Genomic DNA, 27,825 nt, shown 5'->3' with positions numbered 1-27,825 from the left:
ACCCCACAGCAACCCTCAGTTTGTTTTGTGAGATTAAGAGTCACTTATGGTTTGTCTCCCTCCCAATCCCATCTTGTTTCATTTATTCTTCTCCTACCCACTTAAGCCCCCATGTTGCATCACCACTTCCTCATATCAGGGAGATCATATGATAGTTGTCTTTCTCCACTTGTAGATTCTTAGATTTATAATGATCCATTTATAGGTATGTAATCTGTGTATGTTTATGTATATATATATATATATATATATATATATATATGAATATCTATGCAAATACAGGTGTTTGTGTTAACACACGTGGATATATACATAAAAATACAACTGGCCTTGTTCCAAAAAGAATTTAATTCTACCTGTCAAAATATGTACATTAAGATAAAATGGTACTTTATGGTTCAAGAGAACAAACACAAAAATTAGATAAAATCAAGGGTATATTTAAAGCACAAAATATATACATATCATTAGGTATGTTCTTTTGAAAGTGGCAGTCAACATATAGCTTTGAGCTTTCACACAGCTAATGCAAGAGGGAACTGCACCACCTCTTGGGACTGTGATGTGATATGAAGAAAGCACCCCTTTCGCCACCAGCATGAAATTTCCAGCACTATAAAATCAGGGTCATAAAATCAGGATGTCTTCTACGTTTGTGTGTACAATAGGGGAGCAGGACTCCTGCTAACCAACTGCAACCTGGAACATTCGGGTCAGGGAAAGAGAACCCAGAAGGAAGAAGATGCTGTGTGTCTTGGAAGGTGAAGGAAGGGCAGTGAGAATGACCAGTCACAGCTGCCCAAGGAGTAGAGGACACAGAGGGAAGGGAGAAAAACAAAGGGAAAACTCCTTTATATGGTGACTGTGGTTTGGACTCCATGAAATTCTGAAGTATCTCTGTAAGGCTTTCTTCTTTCAGGTCAATGATCTCTGTCTTTATTCTCAGGAGAACCATTGAGCAAACACATGTATTTCTTTAATTACCTTTAATTTAATAATTTTATTCTGTATTCATATATCATAATCAGATGATATGAAATCTGATTTAATGTCCATCCCTGAATTTTGTCATTAGAACTGGGTTATTTTCCCATCCAACTACTAGCCAGGCCCGACCCTGCTTAGCTTCCGAGATCAGACGAGATCGGGCGCGTTCAGGGTGGTATGGCCGTAGACAGAACTGGGTTATTTTCTATGTCTTTGGATGGTCTCTTTCCTCTGAACTTGAGTTTCTCATTTGGCAAAACGAAAGAATATGATCGACCTAGTAAAGCCTTTCACACTGATCAAGTATGAAAGCAAGCATGTCACAAAGTGCCACAATAAACTGTAGTTGCCATTTAATAACACTTTAGATTGTTCTTGGCAAAATATGCTGATTTGTTTCCATTTTAAGGTATTTCATTACTTGTTAATTAAACCTGCATTATCTCATCATGCCTAATCCCTTACATTTGTGTTAGCATAACTGTTGCCAAACCCTGGGATCGTTTCCTATGATGAATATTTGCAGTGTGTCTAACATGAAGTTGTGAGCATTTTCTTTTCTTTTCTTTTCTTTTCTTTTCTTTTCTTTTCTTTTCTTTTCTTGCTTCTCTTCAATGTCTCTGTAATTGTTTTTATTTCTATAGCCCCCTTGGAAGAAGCACGGAGAGGTGAATCAGAATATATGGGTTCTAATATTGGTTCTGCCACAAGCAAGCTGTAATGATCATGATCAAGGCATTTAATTTCTCTGGAGTTTAGCTCTCCCTTCTCATACGATGGACTGGTAAAATACATCATAATTGCTCACGGCGACATAAAACAATGTGTACAAAAGTGCTCTGAAACATCTAACACACCCAAAGATTTCTAAAGAATGTTGCTGAGTATTTTCTTCAATTTTCCTTCTGTCTTGGAACAGTTTTATTTCTCTATTAAGAGTACTAATTACATGGGGCACCTGGATGGCTCAGTAGGTAAGCGTCTGCCTTCTGCTCAGGTCAGGATCCCAGAACCCTGGGATCTAGATGCCCCTGGGGCTCCCTGAACAATGGCGGGGCGGGGGGGGGGGGGGGGCGGGGGGGGGCTGCTTGTCCTCCCACTCCCCCTGCTTTGTTCCCTCTCTTGCTGTGCCTCTCTCTGTTAAATAAATAAATATACATCTTTTTTTTAAAAGTACTAATTACACCAGCAATAATTCGAAGTCAGTTCTAGGAGTGTTCCATTCTCTTAAAAATTGAAATTCTAGCATTCCTGATGCACACAAAGAAGTGGTATTCAAAATGGTATTAGTAAATAGGCCACTATTGAGGGCCTACCCTCTGTCCAGTCTTGTGGAAAGAATATCTTGAATTTTACTATACAAATGATTTCAGTGATATTATCTACTCAAACACATTCTGAGTGTTCAAGGGCAGACATTCATGTGTCTCTTTCATATTATATTTAATTTATAAGTTATGCAATACTGGAAATTAATGAGTATAAAACATTTGAAATATTTGCATATTTATTTGCTTCTCTAGAGATAAATTTCACTACCTAGTTACAATCTATAACTAAAATATATACATCACCTAGATGAGAGGCCTAAGCAAACAGTGGACACTGTGAATAGTTGATGAAGTTGATATATACGTATAATTTAAATATTATATGCTTGTCTGTATTCATATATCATAATAATTATACCAATTTATCTTTATCTCCCTACATATTTGATTTATTTAGCAATATTATCTAAGAAATTTGGAGCCAAAATGCTTGTGATCTATAAGATTTATGATCAGGGATTAAATAGATAAATCACCAAAGCAAAACTATCACTAAGCTTTATACTTCTAGATGAAGGTTGCAGCGATTTTTAGCTTATTTTTTTTTTTAATAACCTGTGAAAATTTGAATCCCACCTTCTGGATTATTTGTGAACATTCAATTTATTCCTCAGAGTTTTCAACTCAGATTATAATAGTAATGACTTTTTGAAAAAAATTTTTTTTAAATGGAGAGTTTCCCTGTCTCATTATTTAGTGATTTCAAAATAAAGCATTTCAGGTCATTAGATTACGGAGGATTTTTCTAATCACAATTGCACAGCTAAACAATCTTATTGTTTCACGTTGTTTTAAATTTAAAAGTCTTTATAACTTTAAACCCAAAACTACCTTTTTTTTTGTTTTTTTAAGATTTTATTTATTTGTCAGAGAGAGAGAGGGAGAGAGTGAGCAGAGGCAGACAGAATGGCAGGGCAGGCAGAGGCAGAGGAAGAAGCAGGCTCCCTGCCAAGCAAGGAGCCCCATGTGGGACTCGATCCCAGGACGCTGGGATCATGACCCAAGCTGAAGGCCGCTGCTTAACCACCTGAGCCACCCAGGTGTCCCCAAAACTAGCATTTTTAAACTAAGTGGATTATCACTGTCTCCTCTTTCTACCTGGAAGAAAAAAAAGCGGTATTTGAAGCTGGAATTTAAAACTGGTTGCTACTCTATTTTCTGTTCTAGAGATAAAATTATTATTTAATAATTATTTAATATAAGTGAGACATCTCAAAAATTGCAGGATCTTTAAATACTTGGTGTCACAGATATTATGGAGTTGTCTATTTTTTTAAAATCAAGATCTACATAATTATACAAAATTGGAATATATATACTTGAGGAAATACCATCCTCGGAACTAGGACCTAATCCCTTTGTTGCTGCTGGATGGTGATGTGGACATCCTCTTTCCTTTCAGGAACACAATTAGAACCCATTATTAAAATTAAAGTAGAAGCACAGCAAACAGAGAAGAATGGGCCATGAATGCCTATAATTACCCAAGCAAAGTTCTCTAATGGTCCCTCTGCATTTATAGTAATATTGGTCAGACTTGAGGATAAGTCCATTAGATCTACGTATCCTATCAATTACATAATTCTCCAAATGTATTATGCTAGGATTGACACTGTACAGTCAATGGCAGCTCTGCTGGATTGATAGCTCTGCTGGTGACTGTGACATTTTGCCTGAGAAGGAAGGAGTGCAAAAGAAGTGAGAGCCCTAATGCGGTCCCTCTGTTTTCCTCAGTGAAAGTGAGTGTTGAACACTGAGTTTTGCGTATATTGGATGGTTCTGGAGAATTCTCTCAGCCACAGTGAATGAGCAGGTTCTCCATTCTGTGGCCTAACCCTTTCTCAAGTACACCAGCAAGCACGAGTTGCGCCATATTATGGCCAACACTGGACTGACTAACCATAGATTATGAAGAAATTTAATTTGTTCTATATTTGTTATTTTCCCGTATATTTCCTATTAGCTTCTTTTTCTGACACCTTTTGTTGCCAAAGAATCTTCAGTTTTGTGTCCATCCAGGCTCATGCCCTGAACTCTGGAAATATTTTGATCACTAACATATATTGACCCAATTTTCCATTTAATTGCTTTTATCGGTATCACTTAAAATTCAGTGTGCTCTTCAAGGAAGTTCTCAATGTAGACTGCAGAGGACTGGAAAACACATTGACTTGAAACTTAAAGTTCTAACTCTGATACTTTAATATTAGGACTGAGCAAATTAATAATAATCAGTCCTTGGATTGGACTCATCATTTCCAATCATTGTTTCAAGTGCTTGGTGAATTTTAATTTACATAATTCTCACAACAACCCTTTAAGAAGGTCCTATTATCACAACTAATGTTGAAAGAACTGAGACGCAAAGAGTTTAAGTAGCTTTCTTGGAGTCACACAGCCAGAAAGTATAGAACTCAAAATTTGTATCAAGGAATTTTAGCTCCAAAATTGGTTCCATAATGCTATTTTTCCACTTGAAGAATTTTTCTTAATCTGTTAAATGGGGTAATATTCACCTTATTGGACTTATGTTGCTATATCTAGAATATAGTAGCCTGTTTTATTTTATTTTTAAGGATTTTATTCATTTATTTGAGAGAGAGAGACAGAGACAGAGAGAGCAAACATGAGCAGAGGGAAGGATAGAGGGAGGAAAAAGCAGACTCCCCGCTGAGCAGGGAGCCCCATTGAGCAGGGGCTCAATCCCAGGACCCTGAGATCATGATCTGAGCCGAAGGTGGATGTGTAATCAACTGAGCCACCCAGGCATCCCTAGTAGTCTGTTTTAATAAAATATTATTATTATATTATTATTATTTATGTTATTAATATTTTCTCTTATTAAATGTTAGTTCTTTTTTTCCTTCTGAAGGAACAGATTTGTTGGAGAGGACGATAAAAATTTCAAATGGGATGAAAACTAGGAACCGTAATTTCCAATGAGGACTTTTGAACTTAGGGACAGAATAATTTTGTCTTTAGCTTAGGTTACTCATTGACTATAAAAAAAGACCATTTTCACTGGCAGTGTCTTGGGTAAGACCTCGTTCAGAATATAACTAACTGGATAACTCCTTTACATTAAAAGACAATAGCTGATAGATTTAATTTTAAAAATCACTAAAAATTTAAGTTCTTCAAGTATTATCACAAAATTTAGAAATAGCTGGAAAGTGCCTAATATAATATAGACATTATTAAGCACTAAGTTTACCTATTTTTTAAAGACTTAAAAAAAATTATTTATTAGAGAGAGAGAGTATGTGCGTGCAAGAGAGCATGACTAGGGGGAGGCCGAGAAGGAGAGGGCAGACTCCTGCTGAGCAGAAAGCCTGAGGGGATCATGACCTGAGCGGAAGGCAGAGGAAGCACTAAGTTTATCCTTAAGAAGAGTCTCCAAAAAGATCCCTTTCTCCTAAAATTATCATTATTTACAATTTTTTACTAGTTCAGAAAGGCTAGTTTTTGTTCAACATATTATGCCCCATTAAAATAATAACATTTATGAGGCAGGGTTTTACTTAGGTAGTGGTTTAAGGGTGGTCACTCCGAGGGAATGTGAATTAGAGAAGCTGGAAGAAAGTATTCCCTTAAGAAGTAAGGGGAAGAGATAGACAAAATACACACTCTTAACAGTCTTCTCCAAGATTCCAAGATTATTGTTCTAGGTGAATAGTTAGAAATTTTTTAAAAAATAAAGAATAAAAACTAGATGACTGGAAAAATTGTATGAAGTTTCATTAATCTTTTTTAAGGTTTAGTTTATGCAAAATAAGGTACCTATATTACCCATATGCTGATATTCATATAATTCAAATATAGTCATTACCACTATAATTAGTGAGATAAACTGATATATATATATCATACATATATACCATATCTGTATAATAGCATATGATAATGTGATAAATAATGTGATAATCCATGTGATAAAAAAGGAATAGGATGGGTGTTGAAAGGTTAGCTAGATTGATCTCTTTTACTTTTTCTAGAAGTTTATGACTTGCCTGACATTCATAAATAGTGTGATATTGGGACCCAGATGAGCAGTAAATGTATTAGTGATTTTTTAAAATTACTCATTTATTTATGTATTCACCTTAAATATTTTATTTATTTATTTGACGCAGAGAAAGCACAAACACGGGGAACAGGAGGGAGAGGAAGAGGGAGAAGCAGGCTCCCCACAGAGTAGGGAGCCAATGCAGGGTTCAGTACCAGGACCCTGGGATCATGACCTGAACTGAAGGCAGACGCTTAACCAATTGAGCCAACCAGGTGCCCCCAAAATTACTTAAGTAAACTCTATACCCAATGTGGGGCTCAAACTCATAACCCCAAGATCAAGAGTCACATTCTTCTACCACTGAGTCAGCCAGCTGCCCATTACTAGTGGTCTTTTTATTATTGTATGAAGATATGTGTATGTGTGTGTGTGTGTATGTGTGTACATGTAGGCATGTATATACATTTGTATAAAATAGGTCTGTCCTTTACAGTTATTTTAGAAATTCTATTTGAGTTCTGTCGCTTAGTTATTAAATCACCAGAACCAGAACTAAGATATTAAAAATTCAGCCGAATAACTAGCAGTAACTTTAAATATTTTATATTTAGAAAAACTCATATTACCTTCCAGAGAAATTCATGCATACATTTATTATTTATTTATGTGTGACGAGAGAAAGAAATATTCTATATCAAAAATGCGCTTGCAGAACTGGATGCCCAAATCATTAGAGAGGTAAGTTGGTTACTCACTTATTGGATGGAATATTGAGTGGACAGGCACAGGGCTGACAGTCTTCAGAGGTTCCTTTACTAGGATCACCATAGTAACCAGGGAGACATTTATTGCAGTATGGGCCACCTGTGTGATTCTTACAGTTCTGAGGAAGAAATGCACATCAAAGATTATTATTTCGGTCTTAAGCATCAACATATTACCAAAAATAGATCTACAGAGTTATTAGTCTATTCCCTGTTAGGAAGAATAGTTTTCCACATTAAATAGTCAATTTTGCAGCTGGGAAATAGCATTGAAAATTAATCTAATATGTAGCTTATAAACTGCATGTCAGTTTCAGCATATGCATACTTAACAAAAAACAACTTAAGTTCCTCATTATTTTTTTCATTATACAAATCTTATTTCCTTTTTCTGTTAGTTTAAAATTTTTTTCACAGAAAATACATGTGATTGTGCATATGTGTGTAAAAGTGCATAGTTACAGAGTCCTAATAATATATGTTTAATAGATATTGTAGCTGATTCTAGGTAAAAGCCAATTGTTCAGTTTAAAACTGTAGATTTAATGAGAACAGTGGCTACTCGTACAAATCCTCTGGGACAATGATGCTCTTATCTCAGAGATTAATTTGGACCTCAGTGGGCTCTGATGATTTGGACAATACACTAACATATTACATCTATAAGGGGCCTGCTTGGCTCCTAACTAAACAATGAGAATACTGAAAGATTTTTAAACACATCAATATGTAATGAAACCACAGGCACATAATTTCTCCAGAACTTTTTTTTTTTTAAGTGAAATGGCATTTTTCTACAAAGTAGTAATTTTGGGTCAAATGTCCTTTACAAAAAAAATCAAATTACAGTAATTTATATCTAGATTTCTTCATATTAGTTAAAGTATACTTATCAACTCAGGCTGTGTTTACAAAAGGCTGGTATAAGGGTGAACAATCCAGTTAACCAAACACTGGAATCATCTATAAAGCTTTCAATAGCACAATTTAATAAATTTTTATGTTTTGGCACCATGTAGACCTAACTTGTTTCCCCTCCAATGGCACAATAAAATGTATATAATTGCTTTTAAAAATGGTCCAATATGGATTTATTATGACTGAAATACATTTTTATTTTTATAACCATATAAAATTAAAATATTTTTCTCATGTTAAAAAGAGTTCATCGGAGCTTAGGGGTACAAAATCTTTATCTTTATGACCATTAATTAAATATGCAGAAGAAATACTGAAAATGTAAATTCCCTTTAAGGATAAAGCAAATTATTTATCAATCTGGATGACCACTGGAAAGACCAACCTAATTTAATGAAAGGTCTGAAATATTATTACATCAGTGTATTTTTTAAAGAAGCTCATTTTAATTACATTTAATTAATGGATAATAAAAACATCCAAATAAATACATGGTTTTAAATGGAACTTGTTAAATTCCTTGGGGAGAGGGACAACTTCTTTATTGAGCAGAAGATATTAAATCAAAATCCAATCATTTAGTGCTCTGAATCGCTCACATTCTGTAACATGAGGGAGTTAAATCCTATGATTTATTAAGTTTTCAAGCTCTGAAATCCCATGACAATTTCATCAACTACAAGTGAATAGATATTTCTTTAGTATCTGCTGATACTTGAAAATAGGTTTTTCTTTAAGGTACTTAATTTCTCTCTCAAATACATATAGCAAGCCTTTTTTCAAAGAGAGCAGAGGCTAACTTCTAAATAGCACGTATTCAGATGGAGTGTACAGAACACGGACCAATGTGAAGAAATGCTTTGTCCTCTTTGACTTCATCTTTGTATTAATTCCTTTCAGTCTTCAAGCTTAACTAAGGTTGGCTATTACTAAAAAAAAAATGTGTATTTTTTGCAATATTCTTTGCATATTGTCATGATCAAATTATAACTTTCGAAGATTTAGGTGTTTTAAAAAACAAGATTATGAAACTGATTGTCTTAACCATGTTTCAAGGGGTATTTCTGAAATTCTGCTGAAAATCTTGCATAATGCAGACAGCCTTCTTTTCTTTAACTACTGATCTAAAAGAAAAAGAACATCTACAGGTTGCTTATATTTACTGATGTCCTATTTCTTCTAGAGGACATCATAAAATTAGTCTTCACACTTGAGTGTTTTTGCAAGTGAGCCTATGAAACAGCATTAGACAACAGCACAGTGGAAATCAGAACTGAAAAAAGATGAGAAGTATTCTCTGATGGGCTGGATATTTTCACAGGTGTCCTGATCTAAAATGCTTTCCAAATTTCCATTCACAGCACTTACAACAATAACAATGAGAAGGGGCAAGTATACAATCTTCCCACGTGGCTTTGAATGTTTCCTGGGTCACTTCAAATGTACTTTGAGTTAAATGACCTTTTGATATAGGTCCACACTATAACAGAGGTCTAGATTTTGATCGGATATCAAAATAAGAATTTCAGTTCATTTCTACTTATATTTCAGACCAAGCTAACCGTAAAGCAGTTTATCTGTAAATTTCATTAATTCTCTGTTTAATGCTGGGGAAAAATACATAATAAAAAAGGAGATAAAATGCATGTTAAGTAAACATTAAAAATGTCTTTAATGCGCAACAAATATTTTTCTCTGTGAATCATATTAGAAACAATATGCTCAAAAACAATATGCTCAAAACAATATGCTCAAATACTAGTAGGGTATTAGCACTTACTTCATTATCAACATAATTTCAGATAAAAGGCATTTGAAATTCTCCCTAAGTATCTTCTTACATGATCACATATTAACCAGCCATAATGGAAAAATGAGAAAACACCAGATTCTACTTCTATTGCAAGATCTCTATTGTTTCCCTAGGATTCCCTCTGTTATTTGAAGGTGGACTCCTATTTTTTTCTCCATGAAACGGAGTCAATAAACAAGGTTTCAACAAAAGATCTCAGAAAATTGTTGCTCCCTCCTTTCTTCCTCCCCAAATTATGCTGAATGAAACTATTTTATTCTAAAAAAAAGGGGGGGGGGGGGCTTCCATTCTCAGAAATATCACATAACCAAATGGACCAACAGCATGATCTGATTTACTCTTCATCAACTCAACATGAAATAGGACTATTGGAAACATTATAAGTCTGGTATTGTGATCTGTTTAGTTTGTCTTTTTAGATTTAAATAAAGCAAATCCATATCAGCTTTGGGCTGAATAGTACCTAAAGCATGTTAGCAAACCATTTAAAGGTAACTCAACATTTTTCCCATGGTACATTTTAAAAGACGTGTGGTATAATTAAAATGAAAATTGCTTAGTCTCTCTATTTTTCTAGTAGGAAAATCTACTGATCCAAAAATTAAGGCTACCATGCTTTATACTGCAATGCAATTAAACAAAATCTTGTAGAGAGAAAACAGAAAGAGCATCAATAAACTTAAATGCCAAATTGCATCGAAACAAAAGCCCTGAATTTTCATTTGGGGTTTTTCCCAGAAGCTTTTAAGTGGACGAGAAAGGGGGTAAAACTGGGCAAGAGGAAGAGAAAATATTAAGAAATAGAGATAACAGAGTCTGCCTTAAATTCTACAGGGAAATGAGAATATGATATCCTCCTAAATTGGCACTGTTTCAAATTGTGTTTCTGCAAGACTGATGAAATGAGAAGTGTCGCTTTAAGCTTCATGCCATGTCAGACATTATGAAACGAACATGCCCTTGAGTTCACCAGAATGGTCTATGTAGCGTACATTCTCCAATCTAGAGGTTCTTAGCAGGATGGGAAGTGCTGGCCTTTGCAGAGATTTTCTTCTGCTGAAAAGTTTAGACTTAATTGTAGCAAGGACAAGAGGCTCTGGTGACTATGTACCACATATATTTATTATTTCTTAATCTATATATGATACTTTGTCTTTACTTAATTGTTGAAATTTTAAAATAAAAAAACACACAGCATACCCTCATTTTTTTCACTGTGGAAAAAACTGAATTATGTCTATTATAAAAATTATATTTTATATTTTGATATGGGGATACAAATCATTTCCTGTTATAGAAATAGAGACTATCTTTGATCGATTTATGGAAGGGATTGAAGCCATATATCTTCATGGTAGATAGGTATCCCAGTCCATTATATTTTATTATAATATATCTAATTCTAATTCAATTCTTAGACTACTATGGACAAATATTTCCTAATACTTTTTAGTATTTTAGTATTTAGGAGCATTGTCAGCTGTCAACTCAGTTCAATATAAAGACCCCTGTTGAGTCACTTCTTAACTCAAGAGTTAACAGTTGAATTGCAGGGCCTACTAAATTGATTTTAGCCTTGCCAGTCAGCATACCCAGAGGAGAAAGCACTTACCAGGCATTCCCCAGTGATGTCATCACAGGATTCGGCATGACCGAAGCACTGACATGGTTCACAGATGCCACCAAAAATAGTTCCATTCACTCGTCTGTGCTGAGGCCAGCAAGACTGGAAGAAAGGTAAGGTTCCAAGTCTTAGGGATTTTTTTTAATTTTGTTTTTTTGTCCTTTTTAGTAGCACATTCAGCAAACATGCTCACCAAAGTGTTGCCATTATTGAAACATTGTTACAGAGCTAGATCTGACATTTGGGACTTGTTACTGACCTTCGCGTTACTGGCAGGTATGAGATTAGAGGAAGCATTAACTTGGTATCTTTTCTGAAATAGTAAAATAAAGAAGAGATATAAAGAATTGAAATGTGACAGTCTCAAAGTAAAAAGCACAGATAGGAAAATAGGAGAAAAATTACTGAAAAAAGGCAGCAGACACAAAAGGACTTTAGAGAACCTCAGCCGAAGATAACACCTAATGTCAACCCAATCAATGTCAATTTTCCTGGAATGTGTTCCTTTACCCACATAGAACTGCCCTAAACTTGGTCACCTGGCAATCATTTGGAAGAAAGGTAGTGCTCCCCACAACATGATCACATACACAGCTGACTTCTACACATGAAGAATTCACCTCTTTCCTTCTCAATTCCCCACATCCTAGTACGTTTTCTCCAAATGACATTAAATAATTCAGGATTTATTTACCACATATTCCCTTGATATTTTATTGCATTATTCTATCAGAACTCTAGTTATACTCATCATTCCCTTTTTAAAGTGTGGAATACTGTATCATACAAAAATGGAATTCTGATTCAAAGAAATATTTGGGTCTTAGAACTTGGTGTCAGTGCCAACTCTAGATCCACCATCAACCTTGATGAAGTTTCCCTTCCATGGGGGTTGATATGAACTGTACGGGATGCAAAATGGGGGGGGGGGAGGCAAACACAACTGCCCTCTAGAAGCTTGTGGTCTCCCTCAAGTTAGAACTGCATTTTGTGGGTTATTTATTATATTACGGGATGGTTAACCATAATGTAATATATCATGAAAAGACCCCCCCTTTTTTTCCAGTTGAAAATGGAAACGAGAAAAACCACTAAAGTAATAAAGTATAGAAAATTGTGTTGTGTACTGTTGGAAATGTTCTTTCTGCCTCAGGGTATGAAGACTCTTAAATTTGAACATCAATAACAAACACATAAAAAAAGGGTCTGCTGATACTTCACATCTGAAAGGGAAGCAAAAATGACTTTCCTCTCAATTTGGTTAGTACAAAAAAGGTATTGATTTTCTATCCCTTTCTTATAATTTCTCCTCATTAAAGTCCTTGTCACCCTAGCTTCGTTGTAGAAGAAATATCCTTCTGTAATATGTATTTCTAAAAACTGGTGAAGCAGCAGACCCAGAAAGGGTAGAAATTAAGGGTGTTGATAACAGGGAGATAACTGATTAACTGTTTTAGGACATAGATTCATTGAATTGTCATTTATAAGTTTTCTGTATACTCTGCAAATGTACTACTCATATATATCCCCATTGAGTCCAAAAGCATCAACAATATCTCCATTTGTATCTCCATTCTCCATATTCCCCTCTAGAACAATGGGGTGGGGCATGTGAGATTCTTACTCCTCTCAAAGGAGTATTACCATACTTGTAATCTGCATTCCATTATCTGTTGTCTTTCTAGTATTCTCTCTCTCTGGGCTGCAACAATAATAGCTTTCTTTTCTACCAGATCACTACTATCAGCTCAAAAATATGATCCAGTATCCCCATTAAAAATTAACTAACTAGAGTGACAATATTACTTCCCTAATGTGATGAAATTATTTCCTTAATATCCCACCTAATATTCCAGTTACCCACCTGTTTTTCTTTTTCTTTTTAGTGTAACTAATAAAAAGGTCTTTTCTTCCTTACTTCACTCTCATGCATCATTTCATTCTGCTCTGTCTTGTGCTGTCACCACTCAGTTAAAACACTTTGGCTATATTACCACATCCTTGATAGCCAAAGCCAGTGGACAATTCTATGATTGCCTGACCTCTCATCAACACATGGCTTAACTGATTCCCCTTGCCTTCAAATGCCCTCTTCCCTCAATTTCCACGATATCACAGTTCCACTTCCGCCATAGCTCTTTGCTTGCTCCTCCGCTTTAACCCAACTTCTCACTGTCAGGAATTCCGAGGAGCTTTTCTCTTGATCACTTTCTCTTTCTCATCACACTGTCTCCTAGGTAATTTTTTCAGTCCCATGGTTGATGATCGCTTCCAAATACGTATCTCTAGACCCGAAAGGTATTTCAAATTCAAGACCTGCATATTCTAACTGTACATTCACATCTATACTTTACACTTCTCAAACCCTGTATTTCTAAGATGGACTATTGATTCTGTCCTCTCCCCACAGCTATTCCTCCCCAGTCTTCCCCAGCTCAGTAAATGACATCATATCCAATTGTTCAAGCTGGTAATTTATGACTCATTCTTAAACTCCTCAGTTCTTTAAACTCTCCCTTGGTATGTAAAGTATCAACAAATCCTACTGATTCTACCACCAAACTATATACAGAGTAAACCCATATCCTTCTCCATCCTCTGCCATTAGCCTACAATCAACCACAACAGTATAGTCTACCATAATAGCGTGCTCTATCACAGTAGCATATGAACTATTCTTCCTCTCATTCGTGCCTTCCTATTTTGTGTTCTTCAGACTGGAGCCATAAAAACTTCTTCATATAATAAAACACAGATCATGCAACTACCTACCTTAAAATATTCTCATCAATTTCTATTGCACTTAGAATAAAATCCTACATTGTTATAATGCAGGCCAAGCTCTGAATGGTCTGGTTCTTCCAATCATGCCTCATATCACTCTCTCCCTTTCTTACTAAGGTTTAGGCATCTTTGCCATCTTTCACGTCCTTGTGGACTCCAAAAAGCTCCTTTCCACTCCCTCCTCATACACTTCCAGCTTCTTCTACGAAGCTGACTTTCTCATTCTTCAACACTCAGATTATATATTTCCACTTCAGAGAGCCTCTCCTGACAACCTTTCATAAAGTAGCCCTTCTCATCTACTCCTCTAACACCCTTCCTTAGTAGTTGTATCAAGATACCTTGTGAATTTTCTTCATGGCATTTATTACATTTATTTAAATTTGTTCTCTGGCATATTATATAGCCACCACTCAAGGTAATGTCCTTGAGGGCAGGGACCATATCTGTATTATTCATCACCTTATCATTCATATCAAGGGTCTTGATGGTATCAAAATATATGATTATCAGTATCAGTTAAAAAATATATTAACACTTCCATGACATAGTTAATATTATTCCCATCTTATAGAAAAGAAAGCTAAGATTTGAATTAAAGTACTTCTTTTTCAGTATCCCATTTTGCTTTGATTTGCTCACCTGTCTCACCTGTGAAATAAAATGAATTATGACGGTACCAGGAAAGTCAGAAAATATTTGAAAGATTAAACTGTGGAGTGATTTATGAGAAGTTGGGTAGAAATGAGAAAACAAGATTTTGAATCAACATTTTGGCCCCAAATAAAGTAAAAGAGAATGATATTATAATGAGAGGTTTGACCTGTTTTTTGGCAACCAAGAATTATGACATTCTAGTCTTTGTAGTTTACTCAGCTCTTAAGTGGTTTGTGGATATTGGTGATAGCAAAGCTAGTGTGACTGGCCTTATGAACTCAATAAAAAGCAAATAAAATCAGGAAAGGATAGGAATGAATAATAGCAAGTCTAAAAATTAGACCTTTTGATGAGGAAAGGAAGGAATTGTTAGTGGAAAAAAATGAAAAAGAGAGAAATCCTGGAGCTCCAGAATTCACTTTCTCCTGATTCAACTAAATTCCTTTATGGGCTTCCAAACACCTTTATTTATCAAACAATTATTGTGTAAGAATCACAGGAAGCTTTCACTTTCCCTCCTCTGTTTCTTTGACTCTTTCATGCTTCTCTCTTTCTATCTAATTGTTACCATTAATTTAGCATCCAATTTGAGGTTTTTGCACGCAGGGATACTTTCAGTGACACTGCGCTGTACTGGAACTGCTCATCTCTTTGAATGATTATTGCACTTACGTTCTGTACCACTTACCGGTCCTTTAATTATATAGTGCTGAGATCCAATTTTTCATAGGTGTTTGTTCTGGCTCTCTAAATAGATGGTTAGTTCTCTAAGGACAGGGATTATGATGTAACCTTCCAGATAATCCCCTCAGCATCTAGTACAGAATTTACTAAAGATTCACAATAAATACCTTTGAAGAGAGGAACGAATAAGCAAAAAACATAGCCAACTGAACAATTCTAATATTCAGTTTTATATTAATGGACGTTTGGCACTCATAAAGATGAAGAAGAGTACACGGAATAATGAATCTAGGAATAAGTATTAAAGGAAGAATAGAATCAAGGTATTTATTATTACAATTGAAATAGGAACTTAAAGGTTCAAAGGGAGCTTTCTGGCTTGAATAAAAACTGGTAGGCTCTTAATAAAAGAATATGTTTCATCAAATACAGCATGTATTTTAAATGTAAAATCAAATTTAGGTTGACAGAACAAATTTATTTCCACAGTTATTTTTCTCTTCTTTAGATGAATTTTGTAAAATCAAGTATGTCAATGAATTTCATTTAGTTTTATTTCTAGATAGGTGAATCCGATCCTCGTTTAAAAAAAACACATTTGTCATGAATATGACTCTAAATCCTGTATATCCTCTAAAGGCATGCATTATTTTAGAGCACAAAAGAACTAACAGAGCAATGCCTAGAGTATTTCTATAAATGGTTTAATGGGATAGTGTGTTGAAGTGGAACATCTTGGTACACTCAAATGATTCCTTAAAGGCACCATTTTTAAAGAATTTAAGCTTCTATTTATCTGCAAGCCATGTCCTTTATCAGAAAAATTTTTTGACCAGGTTTTAAGTAAAGCCAATTTCAAACTACTGAAAAAAAATACATATAAGTATAGGAAAATGATTACTTTAAAATGACACATTGTGGTATTAAATAAGAAATGTTAATCTTACTACAAAACTAGAATATTGGGGCAGCAACAAATATCTCAAATTTCAGGTGCTAAGCAAATCAAAGCCATGTAGGAAAATTTCCAGATCAAAGTATTTCTTCCATATATTATATTCTTGGCATTTTAAAGATAGCATCCTTCAATTGCTTGCAGTTTGGTGTTCTTAGAAATAAAGTAGAGAAGGAGTGTGATACACAAGATTAAAAACTGGAGGCAAGGGGAAAAACAGTGCGAATTCCTGGTAAGTATGGAGATAGAAATGAAGGGAAATTATTTTGAAATATTAAATATGATTCTGCTATCATTCATCTTATTTTATCAACCAATTAAATAGGAAATAAACACTCAGGAAAAGATCAGATTTTCAGCTGTCGTAAGGTAAAAATATCCAAAACAGAAACATCATTTCAAGATGACATAATGTGAGCAGTACTCGATTTGAAAGCCATGATTTTTGGCAGACACTCAAGTTTCTTCTTTAAGGAAAACACTATCATTTATTTGTGCAATCACTGATGGAACAGCTAAACTACTTATAAAACAGTGTATTGAAAGCAATGTGCGAGGAACTTGGAATGTGTTGAGAATTTATTCCTGCAAACTTACTTCGCAAGAGGAGCCCGTGTATCCAGGAGGACACTGACAAACTTCCACAGCTGTGGCGAGGCTTCCGTCAGTAGGATAGGGCACCGCAGATTCAAGGCCCACCGAGCCCAACCTATAGTGGGAAGGAAAAGAGAGGGTACATAGCTTTAGGACTCCTAGAGAAATAAGAATGGAAACATAGGTAAACTGTTTGTGTTGAGAAAGACAGCCCAAAAATATCCATAACTTGAAGCTCTGGTCATTCCTTAAGTCTGTCCAGCGCAAAGTGCTTGCCAGCACTCCCACTCTCAAATGCTGAAAAGGTACAAGAATATTCCTGCTCACGTCTTGAGTTCTGGATGTGTTTTGATTTCCTTTTTGGGAGGAGAAAGTTTAAAATAACACAGTTGAAGGTGTTTTTAAAACAGAAAACATTCACATGACGGTTCGACTCACTTTATTTATTTATTTTTTTTAAAGATTTTATTTATTTATTCGACAGAGAGAGATCACAGGTAGATAGAGAGGCAGGCAGAGAGAGAGGGAAGCAGGCTCCCTGCTGAGCAGAGAGCCGGATGCGGGACTTGATCCCAGGACCCCGAGACCATGACCTGAGCCGAAGGCAGCGGCTTAACCCACTGAGCCACCCAGGCGCCCCTCGACTCACTTTAATATTTAAACTAGAAAAATCTAAAGAAGACAATATTAATTATCCAGCGCGAGCTTTTATTAAACTGGAAGGAAAGGGGCGCCTGGATGGCTCAGTTGGTTAAGCTTCTGCCTTTGGCTCAGGTCATCATCCCGGGGTCCTAGAATGGAGTCTCACATCAGGCTCCCTGCTCAGCGGGAAGCCTGCTTCTCCCTCTGTCTGCTTCTCCCCCTGCTTGTGTTTCCTCTCTGGCTGTCTTTCTGTCAAATAAATAAAATTTTAAAAATAAATAAACAAATAAATTGGAAGGTAAGATGGAAGAAAAGAAGGAAGCTAGTCTGACTTCTTTTTTCTCAGAAACAAATCTGCATACTGATAGTTAAAGTTTCTTTAAAAAAAAAAAATTAGTCACCATACAGTACATCATTAGTTTTTGATGTAGTGTTCCAAGATTCTCATTTTCATACAACTGGAGCACTGGGTGTTATATGCAAAGTGAAACTTTCACGTGCTATTTTTCTTAAATTTGTTTTTGGCCTCAACTAAAGGCATTGTTCTCTGTATCTGTGGGTTTCATTTCATCAGCACTTTTGTATAATCCAGTGATTTTAGCAGAGTGATTTGGAGTCACTCATTATTTGGGGGAAAAGCTGGTTTGGCCAAATTGAAAAATGTCATTATATTTGCTTTTTATTTATATATGTGGCATTTATGTACATTATATGTATATGTACTTCCCATATATATTTCCTTCCAAAAATATGAAAACTTAATATGAACTAAAAATTTAAATAAATGTTATTGTTGTCTTATTGGCTTTTTTCCATTTCTTTTTCATAAAAGAAATTTTAAAAGCTTCATTATTAACAACACAGACTCAGGAGTCAGACCGACCAAGACTCATATCCTGTCTCTGACATTTACCAGTCCTGTTAGACTAGAAAAAATTATTAATTTCTCTAGGTCTCAGTATTCTCTGCTATGTAGTGAAGATTATATAAGAGTTCATACATCATAAACTTGATTTAGAAATTAAATGAAATACAATGAATATATAATGAATGAATATAAAGTTCTTGATTTAACATATAACACATAGTAGGTGACTATTAAATAGTAGGCATTTTATTAACATTATTCTTGTTGACTGTTGAGAGGGTATAGAAAATATCTACAGGAGTACTAAAAGAAATACTACTTGAATCTCCAAATCTAGCTTTTTGCCATTTTAATACATTAAAACAAATTTTAAGTAAACTTCAAGGGTACAAAATTAATTGATGGCTATTGACTAGTGGTAAGTATTATTTCTTAAAATGATTGATAATCTCCCCTAACACAACATTATGTGCCTTCTTTTAACTGTAAGAAAGATGAAACCAACTCTTGCATTTTCAGTTGCTTTCCAAAAGAGTGGTAGTAGATTTTTATTAATCAGTGATTCATGTTTATCAAGGAACTTCAGAGATTTGGAAATCTATGCTGTAATCAATCCAGACAACAAAGCTAATAGGCTCATTTAATGAATCTTCAAAAGTAACAACCTTTAACCAAATTATAAACTTTTCAGCTAATAAATTTCTAAAAATATTACTGTTTTGGGGCACCTGGCTGACTCAGTCAATAGAGCATGAGATTTTTAATCTCAGGGTTGTGACTTCAAGCCCCACATTGGGCATGGAGTCTACTTAAAATTAAAAAAAAAATACATTAAAATAATTATTGTGTTTACTCTCACTTTACTAATACCAGACAGTTGATGGTACCTTGGAATGTGTATGACCTCAGACATAACCAAGAAGTTGAAAAGAAAAATCAAGGCAATTGGATGGAATCTTCTTGGGTGCTGAGTACTAACTGGTATCTACTAAAGGTAAGAGACTTATCTTTAGCCACAGATTAATTCATTGAACACTACTTCTTCAATGCTTTCTTCTTTGGGGGTATAATCTGGACAACCTAGTAGAAGGTCCTAAAATGTTAAGTGTTAAAAATCACTCTCTTACAGTACTCAGGTTATGTAGAGATTTTTGGGAAAATCCCTAAATGGTCATTTTCTAAGCACCACCAAGTAAACTTGTACAAGAAGTATCACTGGAAATTCTTCTTTGTTTTTTTCCACTGGGGTGAAATTCATATAACATAAAATTAACCATTTTAACATGTTCATTTAGTACATTCATAGTGTTGTATACCCATAAACTTCATTTGGTTTCAAGCATTTTCACTGGCCCGTGGGAAAACCCTATACCTATTAAGCAGGCACTTTCTATTCTGGCCTTTCTGGTAGAAAGGTAACCCTGGTAAACCACAAGTCTGCTTTCTGTCTCCATGGATTTAACATGGATAATTCTGGATATTTCATATAATTGGAGTCATACAATGCATGACCTTTTGTGTCTGGCTTCTCTCTGTTAGTATGTTTTCAAAGTTCATCCTTGTTGTAGCATGTATCAGGGTATCATTCCTTTTTATGGCTGAGTAATATTCTACTGTATAAGTACCACTCAACATATGGTTTGAATTACTAAGGAGAGTACTCGCTTGTGTCGACATGAGCTTATGAGCTACTTCTCATAAAGACCCTGTTGGATCATCTGTATACCTCACCAGATCATCTCAATACATGCTCAATACATTTTTGTTTGTTGGATGAATGGATAGATGGATAGTTGATAGATGGATAGATGAATGGGTAGGTTAATGAATAGGTGAATGGAATGTAGTTGTTTTATAAAATACTAACATACTCCCAAATAAATGATAGACTAAAGCCTAATATCAACCCTTCAGATAAATAAAGTCAGAGAAGTAAAAGACAAATTACTCATTTGATCTGGCAAAAATAAATAAATAAATAGAAAAATGTTAGAGTTAGAACTTGAGGTCAGAGGTCAGAACACAACAGAACAAATTGTGACATCTTATTGCCTGCAATTAATGGACTGTCACAAGATTCACTTAGATTTCTGATCACTTTAATTTCAGAATTAGATGATTTCAGGATTGCTATACTAGTTTACTATCACATAAAGTACTGCCACAATTTTCTAAACAGTAGACTGGTCAATTGTATATACAGTCCTAGGATTTTCAATATAAAATTGAGTATTGGAATGTTTTAAAATAGAAAAGTGACTAATAGATTACTTTAAGGGAGAATTTAAAATATAACAGAACAAAAACAAAAATATTTCCAATGAATTGCCAAATTTCATTTGTCTTTTGAACAACAGATGTTCCTCTCCTTAATCTGTGTAACCATTTTGAGCTATGAGAAATTTCAACATTCAAACATCTTTCCCAGCAATATCCCACATTAGCATTCACTGAGCAGATCCAACGTTCATCAGGTTCTGCTGTTGGTAAATGGGATTTTAATGTGTTTAACAGTTTTAAGTGTTACTCATAAAGAAGGCTGCAGGTTTTTCCCCCCCCTTCAATATGGACATGTTCTTTTCTTGATACCAGGCTGCATTCATTTAAATACATAATGCTGGTAGGAATAAGGTACTAAATTTTAGAAGTGCACGGACTATCAAAGATTTGTCAACTTAGTCACATGCTTTAGTTGGCTCTTTCCCTTTATTCTTATGACTTGGAAATATGGATAAAATGATGAAGAGAAAAGACACAATTATATAAGCTTGTACTGAAAATATTAGAATCATATCAGAAACATTATTCTGTTAATGACCTAAAAATCATTCTCAGTATTTTTGTTTCACTATATTTCCACCAGAGTTAGATAGGTTAAGCTTTACTAAAATAATAGTAACAATAATATATAAAACAAATTATTCTTTGAAGCAGTAAGAACTATGAAACTATGATCATAAAATTCTTTTAAATAATTTTTCCCCATCTTTTTTTTTTTCTATTAAAGGCATCCATTTAATTCTACTTAAATAAATGTAACTTTGGGCGAGCCACCAGAGGAAAATTTTATTGCTGTTTCAGGTGCTTTATTCTATTTCATTTCTGTCAAAACCTAAGATGATGACTCAGAACTTCCCATAGTCTCTACCTTGTGGAAGTTCCATCAAGCACCACTCAGGGGGAACTGATAAATATTACTCCACTCCTTAAAAGGCAAAAAACCATTTAGTGGCCCAGGCAATATCTGAGTGGGCCATCTGAGCAAGACCTAGACATTCCTACCATCATTTTTAGCTCCCCATCAAGTAAGGGAAATAACTGACAGGATTGGATCCCACTGAAGCCATTCACAGACATTATATTATGATAATATGATAATTCATCTCTTCCTTCTTAGCTCTACCAGTATGTACTGGGCACAGTTCTAATGTAGTATTTATTATACTACTGTAAATGCACATGTCTGCTTTCCATTATGGAGTATGCCTTTTCTTAATTCAGTGATCATTTATCCACCATCATATCCTCTTTGCTTAGCTTAGAACAACCAAATCATAATAATTACTGCTTACTGAGTGTCTGCCATAATGGGGCTTGACAGACATCTCATTTAACTATGAGCGAATGCAGTGTGGTAATTGTGTTATTGTCTCCATTTACAAACGAAGAATCTGAGACTCAGAGAAGGGTTGTGTCTAAGATAACACAGTTAACCAACAGTGCAGAACAGAATCAAACCCAAGCATGACTACAAAACCAATGAGCATCTTGTGATCCTACATTGTCTCCCAACATATTGCTAAATAGTGTGTCAGGTGTTTTTGGTACATGATTTTCTCACCTAGCCTTCAATCTTGAAAGTTAGACATTGCTTCTGCTATTATACAGAGGAGGAGACTGAGACTTAGATATATGTAAAAGGCACTAAGTAAATGCTGGCACACTGGCAGACTGAATGAATCCATTATTTACAGAATTGATTTGGCTGGTAGTCCAAGACAATAGCAGGGAAACACAGGTGGGTTTAAACCCTTTACCAAGAGCCCAATACCTAGTGAGTTGCATAATTTTTTTTTAATTTTAATGGCTTTATCAGTATAATTTCCTCAAAAAATGATACCTGTATCATTAATTTCAAGAGGTAGATGTGTACTATGCTTCTATCAACACTATTACTATAATCATCAAGAGGCTCCTTTATTTATAAGAGTTTTTCTAGATTATTTATTACATAAATTCTGTGTAATGTTTTTGGTACAACCCCTCAACACACATTTACTCATATGAAGTCATATGAAGATATCTTGCCTTGAAACAATTCTGAATTCACTTTCAAACAATAAAAACACATAAAGTGTATCATGATAAAGTTATGACGGGGGCTCAATTATGCTGTGGTAACAACTCCATATTCTTAGTGTCTTAACAGAAAACAAAAAGTTTACTCTTGCAAAATCCTCCACAGTTCTGAGTGAGTGATGGTTAAGGGCGGCTGACCTCTATATGCTGTCAATACTTCAGGTAATTTTTATCTTCTGGTAGGTGGATAAGCTCCAGAGAGTCTCATACTAGCAATTCAATGCTTTTCTTGTGTGTGTGTCCGGGGCAGAGGGAGGAAGGCAGCAGGGGGAACTCACTCCCACTCACGTACCATTGTCTAAACCAAGTCCTATGACCATATCCACCCTCAGAGGTTAGGGAAATATAATACTATGAAAGGAGTTGTTTGGATCTGGGTATTTACCCAAGGAAAATAAAAACACTAATTTAAAAAGATGTAAAAATCCTATGTTTATTATAGCATTATTTACTACAGTCAATATATGCAAACAAACTACGTGTCTAACAACAGATGAATGGATAAAGAAGATGTGGTAATAGATACACAATGGAATACTACTCAGCCATAACAAATAATGGGATCTTACCATTTGTTACAGCATAGGAAGCCCAAGGGGATATTATGCTAAATTAAAAAAGTCAGACAGAGAAAGATAAATACCATATAATCTCACTTATATGTGGAATCTGCAACACAGAGCAAAGGGACAAATCAACAATTGACAACAACAAAGATGGAAACTGGCTCATAATTACAGAGCACCAATAGGTGATTGCCAGAGTGGAGGGAAGTAGGGGATAGGCAAAGTAAGTGAAGGGAACTGAGGTACAAACTTCTGGTTATAACATCAATAGGTCATGGGGATGAAAAGTATAGCATCAGGCATATGGTTAATATTATGGCAATAACTTTGTATGGTGAGAGATGGTAACTATGCTTAATGTGAACATTTTGTAATGTATATCATTGCTAAATCACTATGTCATACAACTGAAACTAATGATAATATATGTCAACTACACTTCAATGAAGATTTTAAAAGTAGATAAGTAAATAATAAAATAAAATAAAAAGGGAGGGGACTGGAAATTTTGATGAATTGAACTAATGTCTGCCATAAAGTAAAAGAAAAGAAAAAACCACAGATCTAACACCTGAGATATTTAAGAAAAGCTGAACAGATTCCTTGGCTTGAGTTAAATATCAAGGGTGCTACTAAAGCTAATGTTTAGACAATTTAGAGGAGAAAGATGTATGATTTGGTTAGGTTAATTTCTATTTCTAACAGAAAGATGAAATTTTTCTGTTCTTATTTTCATCTTACCAATGAGGGCAAGAAGAAAGAAATCAATTAATTTTATTGTATGAGCCTCTCAGCATTCTGGAAAAGAATGACAGTAAAAATTGTCACCATTTTGGAGCTATCACTGTATGCTTTATTCTCCATGTCTCCAAAGTCTTAATGGTACTTGGAGAAAATGGTACTGCTTGCAGTGACTAAGGTCAGAGAGAAATGTTTACAATTTGTGCATCCATTCACCATTAGCAAAATGCCTTTGCAGCCCTCTAATTCTATTCTCCTGGTGACCTTTGGAAGTTGGCAAGGCAATTGTCCTCCTCTGTATTTCACAGACGAGGTGATTGAAATTCAAAGAGGTCAAAGCTACACTTATGTTTACAACTATTAAATAGCTGAATTGAAAACAGAAGTCAAAATCCTGACCCACAGGCTAGTTCTCCTTCAACTATTCATCTGCATCTAACCACACAGCTGGAGGAAGGGAAGTCCCCTGTGCTGAGAACTACCAGGGAAATAAATCTTCCTTAAATATCACAAAAACACCAAGTTTTGTGGGGATGGCTTCAATTTACTTGTGCTTACATACAAACTGGATGCTAGGTCTGAAGCCTACTGTGCAAGACAAGTTGAAATCAATTCAAGTGATGTTTCACAAATATGACTCAATCCACTTGGAGATCAAAGAGAAATAAAATACAGCAAGTTCATGGAGTGGGGATTTAGGTTGACTGTTTACCTGAAATGGGTAGGCATTTCAAATCTGATTTTGGGTTTTCCTTCTAGAAGGACAGTGCTCTAGGTAACGTAGGCTGCAGAAAGCAGCCACCTACTAGTATGGATTAGCTCCAGTGTTGTTCCCGTACCCTTGCTCTGTGAACATGCCACTCATACACTTCGCAAGGCATCCAATGAAGCTGATGATTTTGATCGGTAGACACTGAAATTACCTGATATAAATCAGGAGGAAATGCCTTTGGATTAACTAGTTTGAGAAGCAAGGCTGACAAAAATAAATAAGCCCCCTAGCTGCTTTTTGTCAATTTGGTTGTCATTCACATTGAAAGCCAGAGGACTCATCTCTCTGTACTGTTTAAACATCATGACAATCTCTATTTACTAAATGGGAGAAAACATAATTAATTCCTAAGTGCTGCTTCACATCTTCATGGCATTTTAACCCAGCTTCCAGCAGAATTGCCTATGCAAAAGAGGTACACTGTTTGACAATAGTTCTGTTTATGAATCTGCAGTCCTCTCCTTTGGGAGATGTTAATGATGATTACATTTAGTTGAAATGGTACAAGTGAAAGACAAACTAGGCAGCAGCATGAGCAAATGATGGGAGTGGGGAAGCATCAGTATTAAAAACAAAAAACAAAAAACATACCCTCCTGTAGGTAAACCAGTATTGGAGACATTCCTTTGATTCTAATTATGTCATGTTGTCAGTTTTGGGTTATGTTTCATCATCTAACTCAATCTCATCTGGGGGGAAGTTGGCATGCTATCTTGTGTGTATTCAGGAAAACAGCTCATTCAGACATAGTTGAAGTTCACAGTTCATTGGATAAATACATCACTGTTTTTAAAATGGAAAGCATAGCAGCCTACAGTTAGTTGGATATGAGAATGTTTGGTTCCAGTCAGAAGTTCTCTCTTTAAAGAAAAGAATGGAAAACAACCAATTCCAGTTAATGAGCACTTTCCATAATTACCACATATAATTTTCACAACGACCCTGAAAGGTAGACACTATAATCTCCACTTTACACTTGAAGGAACCAAGTTTCCGCAAGGACCAATCACTTGCCAAAGGTCACACATAAAATAAGCAATTCAGCTCACTGAATTCCTAGTTAGGTTGGCTCCAAAGCTCATACTTGTTCCTTTACATCACACAGCCATCCCAGCCTTTTATAAAGAGACTTGTGATTATTTAGAGGAAAGTGTTGAGATTTCTTATTACAAAGTATATACTATTAAGCTAGATACATGTTAATCAATTCATGGAAGAAAATACTTTACAAACTACTTTCTAAATATGACTACCCTGGAGTTATACGTCTTTAGTTTCCCACAATCTGAGTCATCATAATGGAGATTTTAATTTCCAGCATAGAATTTCTCAGAATGTGGATTATTTTTCATCACACTCTCTGGCCAAACTGTGAAGGAATTGTCAATACTAGAAAAGACACATTCCAAAAACACATTCCTTTTGTGTATTTCAATTTTAAAGTTTTACTAGAAACGCCTTTCAGAAAACTAGTGCTCGACTCTTATCTACATCTGAAGGAAACCTACAGACTTCAAAGTCACTCTTACCTAAGGCCGGTTTGGTCTAAAGGAATTGTGCCAACACTGGGAGATGTAGTTCTTGAGTTTACCTGAAGATGGCATCCATCCCAAGGCTGTACGTGATTTGTATGAGGACTCTCTTCAAATTCGCAAGCACTGTCATCAACTCTCTTCTACTGACTGGGGAATTTGTGCCATGAATGGTAAACAATTCTTCTTTAAGTGACAATACATGAGTATGTTCTTCATACGGTTGCAGATACGCCTCATCTTGGGCTGTGCCAATTCTCAAGTCATTTCCCTAAGGGGAAAAATAAAGTACAAAAGGGCAAAAGTGTAAAAGGTTTAAAGGGTAAAGAGTATGCATATTTGGATGTGCCACTTAGTGACTTATCCTCAGTAGATTTTTAATTCCAGGCTGGCTTTCCTTTCATTCAGTATATTTCTGGCATACTTGGAAGTAAGAGAAGGCAAATTAACTGTTAGCCTTAACCAGATGAAGGACCAAGTATAAGATTTGTTATGCATGACCTTGCTTCCACCATTAACTGAAAGATTCTTGGAACTCATACATAAACGTGTGATTACAAATACTTTGATTTTACGCAAGTGCACAGTAACTGCATATTTCAAATATATTATTTTTTATGGTGAATGTGGGTTGTATAGAAAAATAGGAAAGAAAACTTACCACAGTGTAGTGTCATAAGCTTTCATTTGAAATAACTTTTCTCTATGGGAAAACAAAAACAAACCTGAAAAGCTCTGGACTCTAGTGTTCCCAAGAAGATAACGCATCCTTACATGGAATGTACGGACTGACCTATGACTTTTAGGTTATCCTTCTTCTCTGAGTTCATTTATACTAATAATATAGAACTTCACAACATTTAACATTTAGAGAATCCCTTTTATCTTGAAGGAATTCCTAGACACACTTCTAGTTTCATAGACACACACACTTGCATACATATATATGTAGTAATATGTATCACCCAGATCTTTTCACCTAATATTGGAAATATGTATGTTATGGGAAGAATTCTGTCACTGATTTATATGCGTGAAATATTCAAGGCAAAGAACAACAAGGCATGGTACTAAATCAACATTAATCCATTTGGAATCACAAATGTGCATGTAAGTGTGTGCCTTTGAGACTGTGTGAGTGTTGGAGGAAGAGTATGAGAAAAGGGGCAGAGAGCCTCTAAGATATCTTTAGGCCTTCAGCATTCTGAAATTGTCCATGGCCCCC

At 35.2% G+C, this 27,825-nt stretch overlaps 1 protein-coding gene across 1 annotated transcript in view; it reads right to left on the bottom strand.

Annotated features, from left to right (window-relative positions):
* The window catches only part of LAMA2 (laminin subunit alpha 2), a 638,355-nt gene that overhangs the window by 262,571 nt on the left and 347,959 nt on the right, over positions 1-27,825 (bottom strand). The window contains exons 14-17 of the mRNA XM_059400698.1: positions 26,660-26,871; positions 17,124-17,235; positions 11,435-11,548; positions 7,083-7,210 (exon numbers count right to left, since the gene is read on the bottom strand). Coding sequence (XP_059256681.1) covers positions 7,083-7,210; positions 11,435-11,548; positions 17,124-17,235; positions 26,660-26,871 — 566 coding nt within the window. The remainder of the gene's footprint in view (positions 1-7,082; positions 7,211-11,434; positions 11,549-17,123; positions 17,236-26,659; positions 26,872-27,825) is intronic.

Source organism: Mustela nigripes, chromosome 5, assembly GCF_022355385.1.
Source record: "Mustela nigripes isolate SB6536 chromosome 5, MUSNIG.SB6536, whole genome shotgun sequence".
Lineage (NCBI taxonomy): Eukaryota > Metazoa > Chordata > Mammalia > Carnivora > Mustelidae > Mustela > Mustela nigripes.
This window is presented reverse-complemented; position numbering and strand designations above follow the sequence as displayed.